The sequence below is a fragment of the Lepidochelys kempii genome, chromosome 19, assembly GCF_965140285.1.
Source record: "Lepidochelys kempii isolate rLepKem1 chromosome 19, rLepKem1.hap1, whole genome shotgun sequence".
Classification (NCBI taxonomy): domain Eukaryota; kingdom Metazoa; phylum Chordata; order Testudines; family Cheloniidae; genus Lepidochelys; species Lepidochelys kempii.
In genome coordinates this window covers 1,493,749-1,511,345 of record NC_136398.1, presented here as the reverse complement: position 1 = coordinate 1,511,345, position 17,597 = coordinate 1,493,749, and the positions used below count along the sequence as shown (strand labels likewise).

The following is a 17,597-nucleotide window of genomic DNA, read 5'->3' as shown; positions in this document are numbered from 1 at the left end:
TCCTCAGTCCAGCACAGAATCCTTTCAGCTGCGACTGTTGTCAGAATCGCAATATCAAACAGCCTGTGGTTTGCTGTAACCTCTAATTTTCTCAACTTGCTGCATGATGGGAAATTCCCGACCGGACTTATTGAACACAGATGGGGATTGTGCAAGTGAATGACGACTGATTTGTGGCTAGGATGCAGCTGGCAACATTTTCTGAGATTTTCTTAAAGCTTTTATGAGTTTTCCTTCTGCAAGCAAGGCCCTGCCCCACGGGCCACCAGCTTCTGCGGGGGCTGAGCCATGAACCATACGCTCGGAAATTTGGTTGTCATTTTGTTGGATTTTTTTTTAATTTGAAATAAATTTTTGAAGCCATTTCAGGGCAGACATCTCTGACCTCTTCTCACAAAGGTTTAACATATATTCTCTTACAGCTTAAAACACAAAATAAAGGAAGGGGGAATAGAAACACGCCACTGCCTTTGCACGATTCCAGATCCTTTGATTTGGAATAGGAGCAAATCAGTTCTAGTCTCTGGCTGAAGCTGCGTTATGCTGGGGTTTACATGGCTGGCTTCTATTTGAGACATTTAATCAGGAATATTTGCATCACTGCCCTCCACTCTGGTTCACACTTTCTCCCCAGCTTCCCATTGTAAAGTCCTTCGCATTTAAGCTTCATCTCTTATATTTTCTTACTCCTCTTCTTAGAAGTTTGCTCTTTGCAGTCTATGTTGCATATGTGTGTGGTCTCCGTCAGTCTTTGTGTGTGTGTATAGTTTCTGTGTCTGTCTGTCTATCTTTCTGATTGTGTCTGTTGTGTAGCAGTGCTCTGGTTCAATAAAGCTTTCATATACATAGCAGCAATGAACTCTTGCCATCATGTGACTGTAAAGGGGCAGCTATTGAGCAGGGCTAGCTGGAGTCATGGGGACCACAGTCCCTCTCTGTTGGCCTTTCCTTTTCTTGGTGCCAGATTTAGCATCTTTGGTGTCTTTCCGGTTTCTGTTTCCATTTGTGTTATCTTGCTCTTCCTTTCTCTTCCTTTTTCCTGGAACCAAGCAAAGGAGCAAAAATGAGACTATCGAATGGAATGCTGGCTGATCACAGAGCTGAGCACTGTCACTGCCTTGTGACCAGCAGGCATGCTGGCCCAATGGCTAGTGAGTGCTGACATTGCCTCGTGACCAGCTTGCACGCTGCAGGCCTGTGTTTCTCCTGCTCTCTGAGGCGTTAGGGTGGTTGAAGTGCACGCCCTTGAGCTCAGTATTATTTGTGTTCACAGAGGGGTGAGATGACTGAAATTCTAATTTGGTTTTGTAATTTTCCATCTCTGGCAGGGCATTCAGAGCCGGCATTTGCTGAGGTTACAGGCCAGACTCCTTAGCATGATTGGAAAATTCACTTTGTGCATTTGAGAGCCACTAAACTCAACGCCTGCCTTTTCCCCTCTGCTCCTTATTGTCTTCTGCCTGGAGGGTTAGGCACTATCCAGAACGGGGCTCCCCAGAGCAGCCAGCACAACTGCAGTCCTAATGCAATCCGGAGGGGAATGAACAAGCCATCAGCCTCCATGAGTTCACAAGTCCAGTGACTATGAGGAACAGCAAAGAAAACACAACATTCTGCAAAGGGGGCTAGAGAGGAACCATCCATCACATTGACAGGTTTCAGAGGAGCAGCCGTGTTAGTCTGTATTCGCAAAAAGAAAAGGAGTACTTGTGGCACCTTAGAGACTAACCAATTTATTTGAGCATAAGCTTTCGTGAGCTACAGCTCACTTCATCGGATACATTCAGTGGAAAATACAGTGAGGAGATTTATATACACACAGAACATGAAAAAAATGGGTGTTTATCATGCATACTGTAAGGGGAGTAGAGACTGGGAGTGGTTGAGTCATTACACAAAGTAAAACTATTTCCCCTTGTTTATTCCCCCCCACCCCCCACTATTCCTCAGACGTTCTTGTTAACTGCTAGAAATGGCCCACCTTGATTATCACTACAAAGGGTTTTCTCCCCTCCCCCCACTCTCCTGCTGGTAATAGCTCATCTTAAGTGATCACTCTCCTTACAGTGTGCATGATAAACACCCATTTTTTCGTGTTGTGTGTGTATATAAATCTCCTCACTGTATTTTCCACTGAATGCATCTGATGAAGTGGGCTGTAGCTCACGAAAGCTCATGCTCAAATAAATTGGTTAGTCTCTAAGGTGCCACAAGTCCTCCTTTTCTTCATCCATCACATTGTAAGTGGACCAACCATCTACCAACCATCACATTGTAAGTGGACTATGAGCTCCAGCCCTTGGTGTGTTCTCTGTCTCCAGTGAAGAAGCTAATGGAATAAGAATGCCAACATACAGCAGACACGGCAAGCTGCGTCCAGGGACAATTTTTTAAGCTTGATCCTATTAGAAACTAACCGCTCAGTGGCTCATTCTGTTTTTACAGCCAGGGGTTCTTTCTAGTTGTCATGTTGCACACCGGCCCTCAAAGGCTTTTGGCAGGGCCGCGTTCCTATGAAAGGCAAACTGGACACACACTGTAAAGAGCAAGGCAAGACGCTCAGTGCCTCATGACATTGCATGAAACACATCACAGCTGCTCACATCCGTCAGTTCGGGCTGTGGCAAGGAGGATCAGGCAGCACAGACGTGCCTGTCCTGTGGAGGTGCAGCACAAAGCAGGTCCTATTTGGGGGCTGTAAGGCCCAGCAGGTCTCAACCCTGGACCTACAGAGCTGCCAGGCAGCGGGCATCTCCAGGCTGCCACCCAGTCTGCGCTCCACTGCCCATGATCCGCTGAGAACACAGACCGGGGGAGTCCCTCCTCAAGGGGTCTGATATGGGGCAGCCTGGTGGTTCCCGATTGGTTCCCTGCCCTATATAAACCAAGGAGCATTCCAGGAAGTCCAGGCAGCAGCATGGATCTCAGGTAGCTGCCGGGACTATTCCTGCTCCTGGCTCCTGAGTGCCTGGCCTTGCCCTCAGCTTGGTTTGGACTTCACCTTCCACCTCGGCACCTGAAACTGGATTCTGACCTTCGGTATCAACCCCAGCCTGGAACCTGACTACGAACGCAGTCTACGACTTCCAGCCCCAGGTTCCCTCTGCTCTGACCCTGGGTCTCGACTGCCCTTGCCAAGTTCCTGACCGGGCCTTGTTTGTTACATCCTGCAGAGAAACTACATGTTAATGCCAAGCAAACAGAATGTGTCCCCAAAGGGAGAGGGTGAAATGCCCTGCCATCAGCTCACCTTCAGGGCACTGGTTCTTCTGCACTGTGCATTTCCGGAGCTCCGTGGTGGCAGGACACACAGACACATCTCCAGAGGGAGCCTGCAGAACCTTCCGCGATCGCTCTTCGTTGCCTTTCTTGAAGCCACACAGCTTCCTTTTCTTGGCGCACGGGCCCCAAGGGCCCCACTCGCTCAGTTCACATTGTGCTGCCAGACAGCAAGAGAGTCAGGAGAAAACTACTTTTCCCAGTGCCCCCGACACGTCCCCGGAGCCCTTTCCCTCCCCAGTGCCACCGGCTGCCTGCTCCTCCCAGACAGATCTCTGTCTCCCCCAGAGCTGCCTCTGGCGAGGTGCAATACTCCCACGCACCCCAGCCCAGCCAGAGCTCTAGGGTGGAGCCGCCGGCATTATTCAAAGACTTAAACAATGCGGAAAAATCTATTGTGATGGGAATTTTCTGGGCCTGTTGCGAGACACTTGGAGTCCAAACGCCAGTTCCAGGCTGCACCACACAGGGCTGTGGTGATCAAGGCAGGGACCGCGTAACAAGTCAGTGTGCCTGAGGAGAAGGCTCTGACTGCACCTGGCCTCAGCCAGAAGGTTCAGTGCATCTCTCCCGAGGGGACCGTTCCTCCTGGCCCATTCTCTGCTCCACCTGCAGAACAGGGTCCTGGAGGCCCAGCAGGGGAATGGGAAGCCTCACTTCGAACATGCCTAGACCCTCAGAGCGCATCACATCTGCCTCTCCTAGAACAAGTCACCACAGTCCCTTCCTGCTTTTTCTACTCACTCTTGTCTCCTAGCCTCACGTGGCCTTTCCCTTTTGGCAACCCCAGATGTGGGTCACTGCAGACCTCACCCACATGAAGCTGGGTGCCAACAATGGGCATGTCTGCACTTTTTGATGTCTGCCTAACCCAAATAACCCCATGGCCGTGGCCTGCATTCTGCCGCACCTCGCACACCTCCCGAATGTCCCTCGTTTTGAGGGACCCCAACCTGCTTAGCCCCCAAGTTCCCCGCATTCCACACAAACACGGTGCTCCCTCATTTTCACTGCCGAAAATTATTTACTTTAGAAACAAAGACGGGCGAGACCGAGGAGCCATTCGCATGAGGAGGGGAGCCTGCCACAGTTTAAGTTTCCTGCATGGTTAATTTTTGTGTGTGCTCATATGGGGTCTTTGTCACCCACTGCACCCCACATCTGGGCCTTTAGCAGGTCAGAGGTGTACTCCCCCCACCCCTTCCTGAGGCTATTATATCCTTGAGTCCGTCATTTAGATCGTGAGTCTCAGCAACAGGTGTTTTCAGAGAAGTAACGAACAAACAATGAATCGGGACAGTGGGCTGTAGTATGCCAGAAGGTTTTACACTCCTCCAGGGGGTTGAGTATCTGGCTGTACTTTCACTCATTAGAATGCTGCTGCAGCTAGCCTTGTCCCTTGCAGGGTTTATTGACATCTTCCAAACCACAACTATGCTTTAAGGCAACCGGCACAGAAAACCGATCACGCATTTTGCAACTAAATATTAAATTGGCAAGGGCGGAGAGTTTCCTGCAGAGTTAAGCCCCTGACTGTTTGTTGTTTTTTGCAGATGCAAATATGCCACCAGCGAAGAACAAATGAAGAGGCAGATTCTGGTTTGCCTGGCTTTGCACAGCACAGCTGGGATGCAGGGAGGGGGGTTCAGGTGCATGTCTTACAGGGAAAATCTGTCTCCAGGCAGGAAAGATCACATATACACTCTGTGTTTCCTGTGCTCCCCCAGTTTTACTAGGATGTTCTCATAGGGAAAAGAAAACTTTTCAACAATGTCAGCTGGAATTTCTTGTCTGTTGCCGAACCCTTCAGGTACCTCCAGGTCATCTAGCCCAGTGCTTCTCAAGCTATCTGATGCGGGGGACCGGCAATTTTTTTTCCCAATGTGCGCGCGGACCGGCAGCAGGTGGCTCATGGACCGGCACCGGTCTGCGGACCACCACTTTGAGTAGCACTGCTCTAGAATGCACCTGCTGAGCTGTTAATTGTTCCATTCACATACTTGCTGGGCTGCCCACTCTGGCACCCCAGCAGGTCACTGCTGTTCATGGGACGTCACTGAAATGCAGCAGGGTGATGGAGGAGCAGCAGGGAAAGCGGGCAAGGATTAATACGCTGTTGCATACAGACAGGCAGCACAAATCTGAGCCTTCAGAATGCTACAGGACCCGGCAGAAAAATCAATCGCTCTAACAGCTTTAATGCCACTTACCAGGACTGCTGCACTCCATGGTGCCATTGGCAGCAGAGTAGCCGTCTGGGCAGGTGGAATAACATCTCCCTTTGTGCAAGTACAAACCTTCCTTACATTTGGTGCAAAAGTTTCGGCTGAAACAGGCCTCACAGTTCTCAATTTTGCATTCTGGGGAGGAAAAAGGGAAAAAAAACCAGCCACATAGTTTGAATTCTACCCCCAGGGCCAAAATCAGCAGATCCATGGATATGATCGAAAAGCAACTCCCGGCAGGCTTCTGTGGCCTTTAGGTACTGAAAGTGGAAAGTGCGTATTGCAGTCAAGTTACATTTCAAGGTGGAGACTGGGCACCATCTGCTGGAGAGGGGAAAGGAAGAGTGGAGCTATGCAAAGGGGAGGACTAGATACCCCACTAGAGAGCCCTCCTGGCCCACGAAATCTGCAAACAGCCAGTGTATGTCTCTGAGCACTCTGCCAGGCCTGGTGGTGCTACCACGAAGGAAACTGGTTTCCTTCTGCCATTGCCCCTTGCAAGACAGAGCCACTCTGCTGAAGTTATCACATCAGCAGCAGCCTAGGCTGGGTTATATCTCGGCAATATGATTGCAAGAGGGTTGGGCTCCTGTTTAGTTTGACAGACAATCAGCCAAAATGGAAGAAGACAAGGAGCTGACTCCAGTTTCAGTCACTCCTTACCCAGCTCTAGTGTGGCTACAGAAGCTGCCTGTGGTGCCAGGTTCTATGAAGCTGCTAATGAAATGACCCCAGGATTGTTCACAGGTCCAACTCACTCACTGGTGTTTCAGTCGGCCCAGCCCCTTGCAATGGAAGACAGACAGACCCAGGCCAAAGACCCAATTCATTACGGATGGGCAGACGAAGGAAGAGGTGGTGTCTGTGGCAATGGTTCCCCAGATACCGCACAAGATCCTGGAAGTAAGAGCATGCCCACCTCAAGAGGTCAGCTACGACACCAATGTGTTAGCATCACTTCGACCCGGTGGGTAAGCCAGACAATTCACACAACAAAATAAGAAATGCCCAAATTAGAGACTGTGTCTCTAAGTCTTTCTGTTTGACAGTTCACTGCTTCAGCCCTTCGCCCCCCCCCACCCCCGCCCCATGCCCACCTTGTAAAGACCCATGATAGCAACCTGACCCTGGCTGATGGGCCCGTGAGGACATTTTGTCTGTCACTGGCTGTGGCTCTCCGTGGTTTAAGCATAACGTTTAACATACGTTGGGCCAGACATTTAGTTGGTGTAACTGGGGGTAGCTCCATTGACTTGAGCAGAGTTGCACCAATTTACACTCTCTTGCAGTAGTTCCAAGCCACATTTCAGCACTTCCCATCTAATTTCTGCAATTTCCAGTTCCTAACAAGAATGACTGCAGTCAGCTCCTAGCTTAGATCCTGGGGGACCCTGACCAAAGACACAGTAGCCAAAACGCAAGTCAAAAGCTGAGAGAAGGGGCTGATGTCCAAACTAACCGATGCCGGACAGGCTTTTCAGGCCATCATTACGTGAGTGTCCATTGATGTATCTCTCTCTGTAGGACAATCTGTGCGTGCTCTTTCCCACCTTAGAGAAACTCACTGCGCTACTTCTACTGACCCTGGCTTGGTAGGTGCTATTAGGTGGCACTGGGAAAGCCTAAGGCACCTCGGCTCATGCTATTGCTTCTTAATCTGTTTCAAATAAACCCCTATGGGACATTGCATTCGTGGGTGGAAACGCAGCCACCTCTGCAGGGGAGAGAACTGCATTCCCATCTCAGGTGCAAAACGGGATAAATCTCTCTTCTGCTCTCATGCCGCATTCAGGGCTGCAAGCAGCAAATCGCAAAGGGATCCCTTTCTATGGATATTCTCTGGGCAAGTCATTTTCCCGCTCTGGGCCTGTTCCCCCATCCATATAATGGGGATATTACCCCTGATCCACATCCTGGGGGCAGGCAAGGGTTGACTCACTGCAAGCCCTGGATGTGAGGACCTGTAAGTGCAGAGCATGGTTTTGTATCTTTCTCTCTCCCAGGCCCTGGCACGTACTGATGCATTTGTTCATGTCTGGATTGCGAACGCCGAAGTACCCCAGCGGACAGGATGGCAGGCAGATCCCGATCTGTCGGATGTCGTTCCTCTCCAGCAGTATGAAGAGTTTGGGGGAACATTTCAGGCACCCGTTGAACTCAGAGCACAAGTCACAGCCTTTCGCACAGCCCTGGCTCACCTCGGTACTGACTGAAAAGGCAAGAGAGATACCCGCAGGTTAACAAACACATTGCAGAGCAGCAAGATTGTCCAGGGAACTGGCTGTAACAACAGCAGCTTGCTACACGGCCCACTCTCGCGCTGGCTTCCATCTGCTATTCAGGTTTATAAAACGTGTTCATGTGGTTAGTGGACTCAGCCCTTGTGGCCAAGTGTCTGCAAGACACAACCTATCCCTCACCCCCAACCCAATCTGGGCCCTTTGGCGGTCTCAGCAAAGAGTCCCCGGGCTGGATCGGCAAGAAGACTGAGCCCTCCTCCAGACCAGCACTCCTCTCTCCAGTTGGCAAGGGGTAGCACATGTAGGAAACTGCCCCTTCTAAAGACAAGTAGAGGATGCTGCCTTTCAGGGCAGACCAGCTGGCGTGGAATTCCTGGAGAGTGGGTCTGGCCCAGGGATCAATAATTAAAGTGTCAAAATAGCCGACAAGCCTTTTGGAATTCTTTGCAAGAAAAATTCTCAGGCATCAGAATGGACGAAATGGCTCAGGCCTGAGATAATCTGGTCGCTCAAACCCTGACCTCCCAGCCCCCATTTCCGAGTCCCCCTTTGTCTCTGTCTCCTATTTTCCCCTCACTTCAACCTTTTCTTTGTGGGACAGCAGGCCAGATGTGGCTCCAGAATAAACATTTCAGACAGGAGTGTTCCCGAGCTCCAGCTTTAGATCTGCCCAGGCTCTGTGGTGAAACACATGGCAGAGTTACTAGGTGTGACATCGCAGTATGGATGGTGCCTTGGCCGCACCAACATGTGGACAATAGGGGAAATGTAGAAGAATTATGATTAAACGATGGGAGAGGAGGATGTTCCAGTGGGTGTCAACAGGCACAAATCTGTCCAACATGGGAGTTGTCAGAAAGAAGAGATTACAGGAAAACCCTTCGCTATGCGTGTTCCTGAGCTAACCCAATCTGTCTTCTGTTTGGTGAAACCCACTTCATATCAGCCTGTCAAACCCCAACCTTTCACCACCCCAAGCCAACCTTCAGCAGAGCTGTGCCTCCCTGGCCAAATGCAACCTCATACCAGTGAGAATGTAACCTGAAAAGTGCAAACCCGTCATTAATTTGGTCAGGATTCAATGCTAAACTTCCAATGGATAACAGAGGATGGGACACTCTGGGAGACAAGAGAAGCCCCCTGAGATGAGGGAATCAGACAGAGTCCTATTGTCCCATCTAACCTGATGTTCCTTCTAAGCAGATGTTACTGTTGCTAAGTCAGGGATGGGGTGGAGAGGATGGAGTGTGAGCACTGACACATGCCTGGAGATATAATGGTTTAGGTACATGCCTCTGGAGAACCCAGATTCAAATCCCAGCAGGAGATAAACTGGGCCCACCTCTCCGCAATGTTCATGTGTCTTTAGGACAAAACTACTGGCTAATTTGGCCGTTTCTGCTGAAGAGGAAAACCAGGACTCGGCATAGCAAGAGCTGCTGCAGGTCGGGCTGCTGATGGAGGAGCAGAGCTGGGGAGGAGAGGGGAAATGCAGAGCATGCTGCAGCTCAGGGTGGAGGTACATCAGCAGAGCTGGACAGGGAATGCTTGGACAGGGTCTGCCTTGGCTCTCCTCCCTGTTGTAGCTTCTCATTTGAAATTCGCCCCAAAGGCTCCCATTTTAACCGGGATTGACGCTGCCCAGGTTTTGTGCTAGAACGTTCTCAGAGTCACAAGACATCCTTCCTGCCAGAAATGTGACCCAGCTCAAGCTGGCCCCAGAAGAACATTTGAAATCTCCAGTTCCAAAAGCCCCCATGAAGAGAGCTGAATGTTTCTTGTCAGCAAGCAGCCCTGTGTCTTTGGGCCTAATAGCTCACACATCATCTCATGGGAGATGGCACAAATGATCCTGCAGCTTCGAGATGGTTTATTGCTATGTGAAATGCTCCCTAGCGCTGGCTCTTAGGTAAGAATGGACCCTTTGCTGGCCAATCAGCAGCATCATAGAAAAAAATCCCTCTCTCAGGAGACCTGTCATTAATATTTGATGCAATGAGTGAGCTCATGCTCCAGCTTAAATACTACCCAGAGAAAATGAGTCAAACCCAGATAAATAATTGATTGCTCCTGTGGCCATTAGAAGCGCTGTTGTCCTTTGTGGCCAAGACACATCTGTTCCTGAGGCCCCTTCCAAGCCTGGCCTGCATCTTCCTCAATGGGACACAAGCATCTGTCAACTCAGCAAGATTTAGCAAGCTCCTTGAGCTAATGCGGCCCAGCATTCTCGGGATCCCGGATTCCCTGGTCAGCACTGGCCTTCATATGTGCTACTGTGAGAAAAACATATTTGGCCGTGAGAAGGTAACGTTTGCAAAACTCCTCTGTGTCCAACTTGCAGCACAAGGGAAAGAGACTTCAAGGATTCCCTGTTCTTGCCCATTATTCCTCTCCCTCCCTTCCAACCCAGGAGGGCTGCATGCACAGCTCACACCAGAGCCTATCCCATGATGCTCCAGGACCGGCACCCAGACACCACGTTGCTGAGTGCTCGATAGATACCCGGATTAGATAGTCAGAGAGATGGGCTCTCTCCTTCCCTGCCCCCTTCCCCCGGGCTGAGCAGGCTAGAAGAGATGACCAAGGAGCAAGTGATTTGAACTTGCAGCCCAGCATCGCACAGCCACTATTCTCAGCCTCGTTTCAGATGCAACTGCAGCAATATCTGGGACGAGTGCGATTGCTTAATACCCAAAAGAGATGGAGTCTCGCACTCTGTCTTGGTCCATACGGATGCATCGGTGGATGGAATCACGCGCCCAAATCTACTTGGGTGGGGAGGGAGTGGGGCTGTTGCACACCTGGTCTGGTTGCTCTGAGCATGGAGATAAATATCATGAAAACAACAGCAGCAATTTGGGCCAGCATCCAAACCCTGTAATAAACTCCGAATAACCACCCCCCCCCCCGACTCCCTCACCAAAGCGATTCCATCAGCCCCGCCCAGCGACTCCATCTCCCACTCAGAAATAACACCTGGCCTGGCTTTGGCTACCACTCCTAGAGCATCTGCAGGGGAACGCATCTCTGCACGTCCCCGGCCACGCTCCTGAAGTGGGCTGGGAGCATGTGCCTGCAGCAGGCCAAAGTGGGGAGGGTCACATGCCTGCCTTGGCTTATTGCCTGGCTCCTGGAGCAACTCACTCAGCCCAGACTCACACGCCCTCATCCGCCTACAGCCATATACTTTACGGGGAGGTAGCCAGCTCAGCCGAGGAGCATCCTCCCTCATGAGCAGGGTCCTGCCCCAGATAAGCTGGGCTCACATGTCTGCAGACTCCAAAAGGGGAAACCATCCGAATACCTCTCCAAACTGCTTGGAGCTGATTCAGGTCCCAAACTTCCTATATAGGTCAGTTACATCAGGCAACAGGGAGCTTTTAGTACCCCCTAAACTGAGACCAGTGCTGAGGCCCTAATCTCAGGCCAAGAAAAATGTCCACTTTCATGTCTGAACATCTTCTGCTTCTAATTATCATAAAAAACTCTGCTTTATTTTGAAACTAACATTTTCTGCAGGCTAGAATGCAGGTTATTTTTATTAGTTAATTATGTAAGCATTGTCTGTGTTTATAGAACATCTACATCTTTTTGTATTTTAAATACTGCACTTATTATACCTCAAAAGCAAGCACTGGAGCGACAGAATCTTTAAATTCCAGGCTAGTAACTGAGCGGCAAGGACTTGGATTCGCAAAGGAAAAGAAAAACCTCACGCTTGCTTCCAGAGCAATTTGCAAACCCCTGAGATCGCTTCAGTAACCTCTGTGCTCTGCCTTATCAGAACCATGCAGCTGCTGATGGCATTTGTTCTGTTTGGGTTACGGAGGCTGTTCTAAGCACAGAAAATGTAACAGAAATCGGAGCAGATTCCTGATTCAACAGAACAAATTCTAATTACTGGTCAGGACTGAATTCTTGCTAACTCTGGGACTTGGCCCCTCCCCCTTTTAGGGCCAAGTTCCCCCTTGTATTGGTGCTGGGGCTCCCACTGAGCTGCATGAGAGGGAGCCACGGGGGAGTGCATGGAGGCAGAATCTGGCCCCTACCTGTAGAGAGGAGATGCAGCTGATTTCATTCTCTCATTGTGCCTGCTCCGGCAGGACAGGAATTTTGCACTGTTTTGTGAAACCCTTTCCCTGTGTTTCGAGCAGCCCTGCTCATCTGTCCCCTGTGCTGATGGATAGGGGCTCTCTTTAAGCGGGGTGACACCTCCCCTCTTCTTTCCCCACGTCTCAGCAGAGCTGCACTGCCCACTGGGGCAGAGAACCACTTCATTTTGACCCTCTTAGCAATGAGCCCACCCTCTGTCTTGATGTTCTGATCCCGCTCTGGAGTGCGGCCAGAGAGCTTGCAGCCCAGCCTCGGGCATACGCGAGCTCCTCTCCCCGTGGTCCCCGAACGCAGTGCTCACTTCTCAGCCCACTTCTCTGTGGCCAGATGCTGAGGTTTTTATCAGCTCCTTCTCCCCAAGTCTTGTTTGCTCAGAGGCATGCTCACTATCACAGTACGTGTCACCAACTCGCCTCACGCCCAGAACAGCGAATGACCCACGAGTTTCAAACCGAACATAGTGACTGCTCAATGATCACCGAGCAGAGACACCCAGCTCCGCTCCCGAATGGAAATCGTGCAATGGTTTGTATTAACCAGCCCTGGGCCGCGCAGACAGACAGCTTCAGTGCGGAGCTACAGCCTGGGGCATCTCATCCCAGGGGCTGCTCCACGAGGCTCCGCTGGATACCGGAGCGGTTTGAATCGGGGCTTGGGGTACGTTGTGCTAGAACTCGACATCTCCTCGTATCCGCACCGGCAGCACCACTGCAAGCTTCCCAGCCCGCCTGCCCACTTCCACTGGGCCTCAGCCCTCACCGCCAGGGCCCACCTCTGGGGCCAAGATGGGGATCCCGTTTCTGGTGCAGGAGGCTGGACTGGAGGGGATATGCCCTGATTCCACCCCCCTTCCCCAAGGCCCCGTCACCACCTCTTCTCCGCCTCCTCCCCGGAGCAGTGCGGGCACTCTGGCTCCGCTTCTCCCCCTCCCTGGCAAGGGCCATCAGCTGATGGGCGGCAGGGAGGGAGGGGAGGAGGAGGGGCAGGACCCCAGCAGGCTGGGGGAAGAGGCAGGGAAGGAGGAACTTGCCTGCCCTGCAGCAGCAGCCGGCAGGACCAAGCTTCTTCACCCTGCCCTGGGGCAGGGGCAGGGGGAAGAGCGGGCCTGGGCAGGCAGGATTTTTAATGGCTCGCTGCTGCCTGCTGGGGCGGGGTCCGGCCTGGGTTCGGCAGCGGGCTGAGCGGGGCCGGTGGCTGGGACCCGGCAGGCCTCAGTGTGCCATTAAACATTGGCACGCGTGCCGTAGGTTGCCAACCCCTGGGATACAGCACATCCCCTCGGTCTGCGCTGGGTCAGGAACAGAATGGGGATACCCCCCTGAGAGCAAAATCTCTCGTTTGCTGCAGGCCTGGGCTTGTCCTCTGTGGCTGCGGCCAGGTGGTGCTGCTGCACCAGGTTCCCCAGGAGGAGCTCCCAAAGAGGTGGGAGCGGGCGACGAGACCGAGGAAGCAGGTGGAATCCCTGGGTGTGGGCGCTGGAGGCTCAGGCTCCACGACAGGACCCAGATGGCTGAATGGCAGCACCCATTCTCTGGCCGCATCGCCCTCTGCGCTGCCCAACTGGGGCTGCTTCAGGAAGCTCACCCTGCATGTTTCCCCAGCTGATCCGCCTGGCTTAGCAGCTGAAAAGGGGAGCTAATTCCCAGCTCGGCCGGCAGCATGGCGACCCTGCCGCGCCCTTCCGGAGAGATGACAGCTTGCATCCAGCCAGATCTCACTCATGCAAGAGAGGCACCGACACTGAGCTCCAGGGCTCTGCTCCCATGGGACACTGAGTCCCAGGATCTCTGTAACAGGGAGATCGCTTTCCTGCCCCTTCCCTTCTCGGAGGGGGAAATGCTACTTCTGTCCAAACGCGATAGCTGCGGTGGAGCACATGGTTCGGACAGACCCATCCCTTGGGGAGGGTTTAGTAAAGGGGATGCTCTATATCCTAGTAAAGAGGAGAAGATAGAAGTTGATGAAGTACAGGTAGGAACTGAAGAGAAACAGTCAAAGAAGGAGTCCTGTTCAATGACATCACACGAGACAGACAACTAAATATTGACACCTTTTAGAAGTGCTTGGATACAAATGCAAGAAGTCTAAATACTAAGACGGGTGAATTTGAGTGTCTGGTATTTAATGAGGATATTGATATAACAGGCATCACAGAAACTTGGTGGAACGATGCTAATCAATGGGACATGGTAATACCCAAGTACAAAAGACACAGAAGACACAGGAATGACAGAGTAGGTTGTGCTGGAGGGGGACTGGCATTATATATGAAGGAAAGCATAGAGTCAAATATAGTTAAAAAAAAAAAAAGGAATCAAACTGTACCATAGAATCTCTATGGATAGTAATTCCATGCTTGAATAATAAGAGTCTAGCAATAGAAATGTACTATCGACCACCTGACCAGGATGGTGACAGTGGTTGTGAAATACTCAGAGAGATTAGAGAGGCTATAAAAACCCATTAATAATGGGGGATTTCAACTATCCCCATATCGTCTGGATACACGTCACCTCAGGACGGGATGCAGAGATAAAATTTCTGGACTCCCTTAACGTCTGCTTCTTGGAACAGCTAATCCTGGAACCCACAAGGGAAGAGGCAATTCTTGATTTAGTCCTAAGTGGTACACAGGATCTAGTCCAAGAGGTGAATATAGTTGAACTGCTCAGTAATAGTGACCATAATTTAAATTAAATTTAACACCCTTGTGAGGGGGAAATAACTCAGAAACCCACCACGTACCATTTAACTTCAAAAAGGGGAACTAGACAAAAATGAGGAAGCCACGAGTTACAAAGGTGGGTGACTGGGCAACAAAACGACAGATAAAATTCAATGCTGATAAATGCAACAGTGGAAAACAGAATCCCAACTAGACATATACAAGGATGGGGTCTAAATTAGCTGTTACCACTCAAGAAAGAGATCTTGGAGTCATCATGGAGAGTTCTCTGCAAACATCTGCTTGATGTGCAGCAGCAGTGAAAAATGCCAAAAGAATGTTAGGAACCATAAGGAAAGGATTCAGAGTAGCAGCCGTGTTAGTCTGTATTCGCAAAAAGAAAAGGAGGACTTGTGGCACCTTAGAGACTAACCAATTTATTTGAGCATAAGCTCTCGTGAGCTACAGCTCACTTCATCGGATGCAACAATGCATCCGATGAAGTGAGCTGTAGCTCACGAAAGCTTATGCTCAAATAAATTGGTTAGTCTCTAGGGTGCCACAAGTCCTCCTTTTCTTTATAAGGAAAGGGATAGATAATAAGACAGAAAATATCATATTGCCTCTATATAAATCCATGGTACGTCCACACCTTGAATACTGCTTGCGGTTCTGGTTGCCCTATCTCCAAAAGGATATATTGGGATTGGAAAAAGTGCAGAGAAGGGCAACAAAAATTATTAAGGGTGTGGAGCAGCTTTCTTATGAGGGGAGATTAAAAAGACTGGCACTGTTCAGCTTAGAAAAGAGATGGCTATGGGGGAGAGGGGATGTGATAGATCAGGAATGGTGTGGAGAAAGTCAGTAAGGAAGTGCTGTTTACCCCTTCCCGTAATACAAGAACCTGGGGTCACCCACTGAAATTAATAGGCAGCTGGTTCAAAACAAACAAAAGGAAGTATTTCTTCATACAACACACAGTCAATCTGTGGAAACTTGCCAGGGTTATGTTGTGAAGGCCAAAAGTATAACTGGGTTCAAAAAAGAACTAGATAAGTTCATGGAAGATAGGCCCATCAATGGTGATTAGCCACAATGGTCAGGGATGCAACCCCCATGCTCTGGCTGTCCCTAAATCTCTGACTGCCAGAAGTTGGGACTGGATGACAGGGGATGGATCACTCGATAAGGTGGCCTGTTCTGTTCATTCCCTCTGAAGCACCTGGCATCAGCCACTGTTGGAAGACTGGACACTGGGCTAGGTGGGCCATTGGTCTGATCCAGCCTGGCTGTTCGTATGTAACAAGGCAGAAAGGGAAGGGCTGTTGTGAGCCCTCAGAGCAGGGGAGAGCATGGGTCCCTGGCTTTCCCACTCCTGGCAGCTTTAACATCTCAGGAGTGCTCCAGCGGGTCCCACAGTTTCCTCAGGGCAGCAACCTCTCTAAGCACCATCTCTTGCCATGAAGCGTTCACACGCAGCAGGAACAGGATCCACACATGGCCCTGATGCAGGATGGGCTGGCAGCGACCATCAGACTGGAAGGGGCCAGGAGGGCAAGGCTTGGCATGCAGCTTCCCAGGTGCGTTATGGATTGGGAGAAGGGGCCTGTGAGTGCTAGCCAGGGAAAAAGGAGGTGGGGAGCCCTGTGGGACAGAGGCCTCACCCTGGATTGGTTCAGAACAGCTCTGTACTTCAGTTCGCAGATACAGCCTGCCCATTTGTACTCCCCTCCACAGGTGCTGGAACTGCCGCACCCCCTGGCTTGAAGTGTTTTCCATCATATCCAAGGTTTACAGTTTGATTCAGTGGCTCTCAGCACCCGCACTATACAAATTGTTCCACCCCCCTACTCCCCTCTGTTGGGGGGTGGGGAGGAGAGAGGAAGACAAGAGAGGGGCATTGGGCCAAATTCCTCCTTGCTGTAACTCTGCTGATGCCCCTGAAGTTGCACCAGGGATCAATATATTTGGGGTAAAGTCCTCCAGGCCAGATGGCTTCCCCCATCAACTGTACATGCTTCGGGCATTACTTACAGGCACGGAGGGGTGTGTGGGTGTGTGTGCGTGCAACAATGTCTATAGTGGGAGTGCTGCTGATGGGAAACCATGTATTTGGAGGGGGCAGGAGGAGGTGGCAGCCTCCCCCCAACTCCCCGTGGTTCCAGCACCAATGGCTGACACTGCGTGGCTCGTTCCAGCTGCACACGGAGGGTGTCACCGCAAGGCCAGGGACGCCATGCTTACCCTGCCGCAGGGCCCCCAGGAGTCGCTAGCTCGACACAATGGCAGATATTGCCTTGCTGTGGTGCTGATGGGTGGCCCCCCAGCTAAGAGTGTAATTGAGACCCATTTGGGACTCGTAATTTATAACATTAACCAAGAGAGCACATCTTCCCTGGAGCAAGCAACTGCTGCAGGCATCCCTTAGGACTCACAGACCCGCACTAGCTGGACCAGTTTAACTTAAATCAATTAAAAAGCCAGAGTAGTAAAACCAGTGCAAACCCCTGTGTGGATGTTCTCACATCAGTTTAAAACTGGAGATATCAGCTGCTGACTTGCACCTGCACACGTCCTGATGCGGCCGAAGTGACCTGAGAGCATCCACACACAAAGCTGCCCCCATGTCACTACCTCAGTTTAAAATGCACTGTTAGTTAAACGGGAGCAACTCTGTGCAGAGAGCAGGCTGTAAAGCAATAACCAACTCCCACTCCGTCAAACAGCAGCCCCTTTCATGCCATGCTGACTTGCACCAAAATAACTAACTGGGTTTTAAGTCACCCCCCCTTTGTTATTTCCATGCAAGTTTGTGTGCAGACCAGGTCTCAGAGCCCCTGTGAGATGCAGCCTCAGCTGCTGAGCCAACCTGGGCCCAGCTGTTTACCCCCACTTAAGAGGCCGGGTACTTACAGCTGAGTCATGCTGGCCGGTGGGCCCAAATGACTTTCACCAGGCTTTAGAGAGGGTGAGGCCAGCTCATTGGGCTTGAGACAAGCAGAGGGTTTTTGCAGGAAGGGCAGAGGGGGAGCGACAGTCTCTGGGCTCTGCCAATCTCAGGCAGGAAGTTTAGGC

At 51.1% G+C, this 17,597-nt stretch overlaps 1 protein-coding gene across 1 annotated transcript in view; it reads right to left on the bottom strand.

Annotated features, from left to right (window-relative positions):
- Positions 1 to 321: 321 nt before the first annotated feature.
- Positions 322 to 17,597, bottom strand: part of RSPO1 (R-spondin 1) — a 34,315-nt gene continuing 17,039 nt past the window's right edge. Inside the window, exons 3-6 of the mRNA XM_073317580.1 lie at positions 7,522 to 7,713; positions 5,490 to 5,639; positions 3,251 to 3,439; positions 322 to 1,039 (exon numbers count right to left, since the gene is read on the bottom strand). Of these exons, the coding sequence (XP_073173681.1) occupies positions 891 to 1,039; positions 3,251 to 3,439; positions 5,490 to 5,639; positions 7,522 to 7,713 (680 nt within the window). The 3' untranslated portion in view covers positions 322 to 890. The remainder of the gene's footprint in view (positions 1,040 to 3,250; positions 3,440 to 5,489; positions 5,640 to 7,521; positions 7,714 to 17,597) is intronic.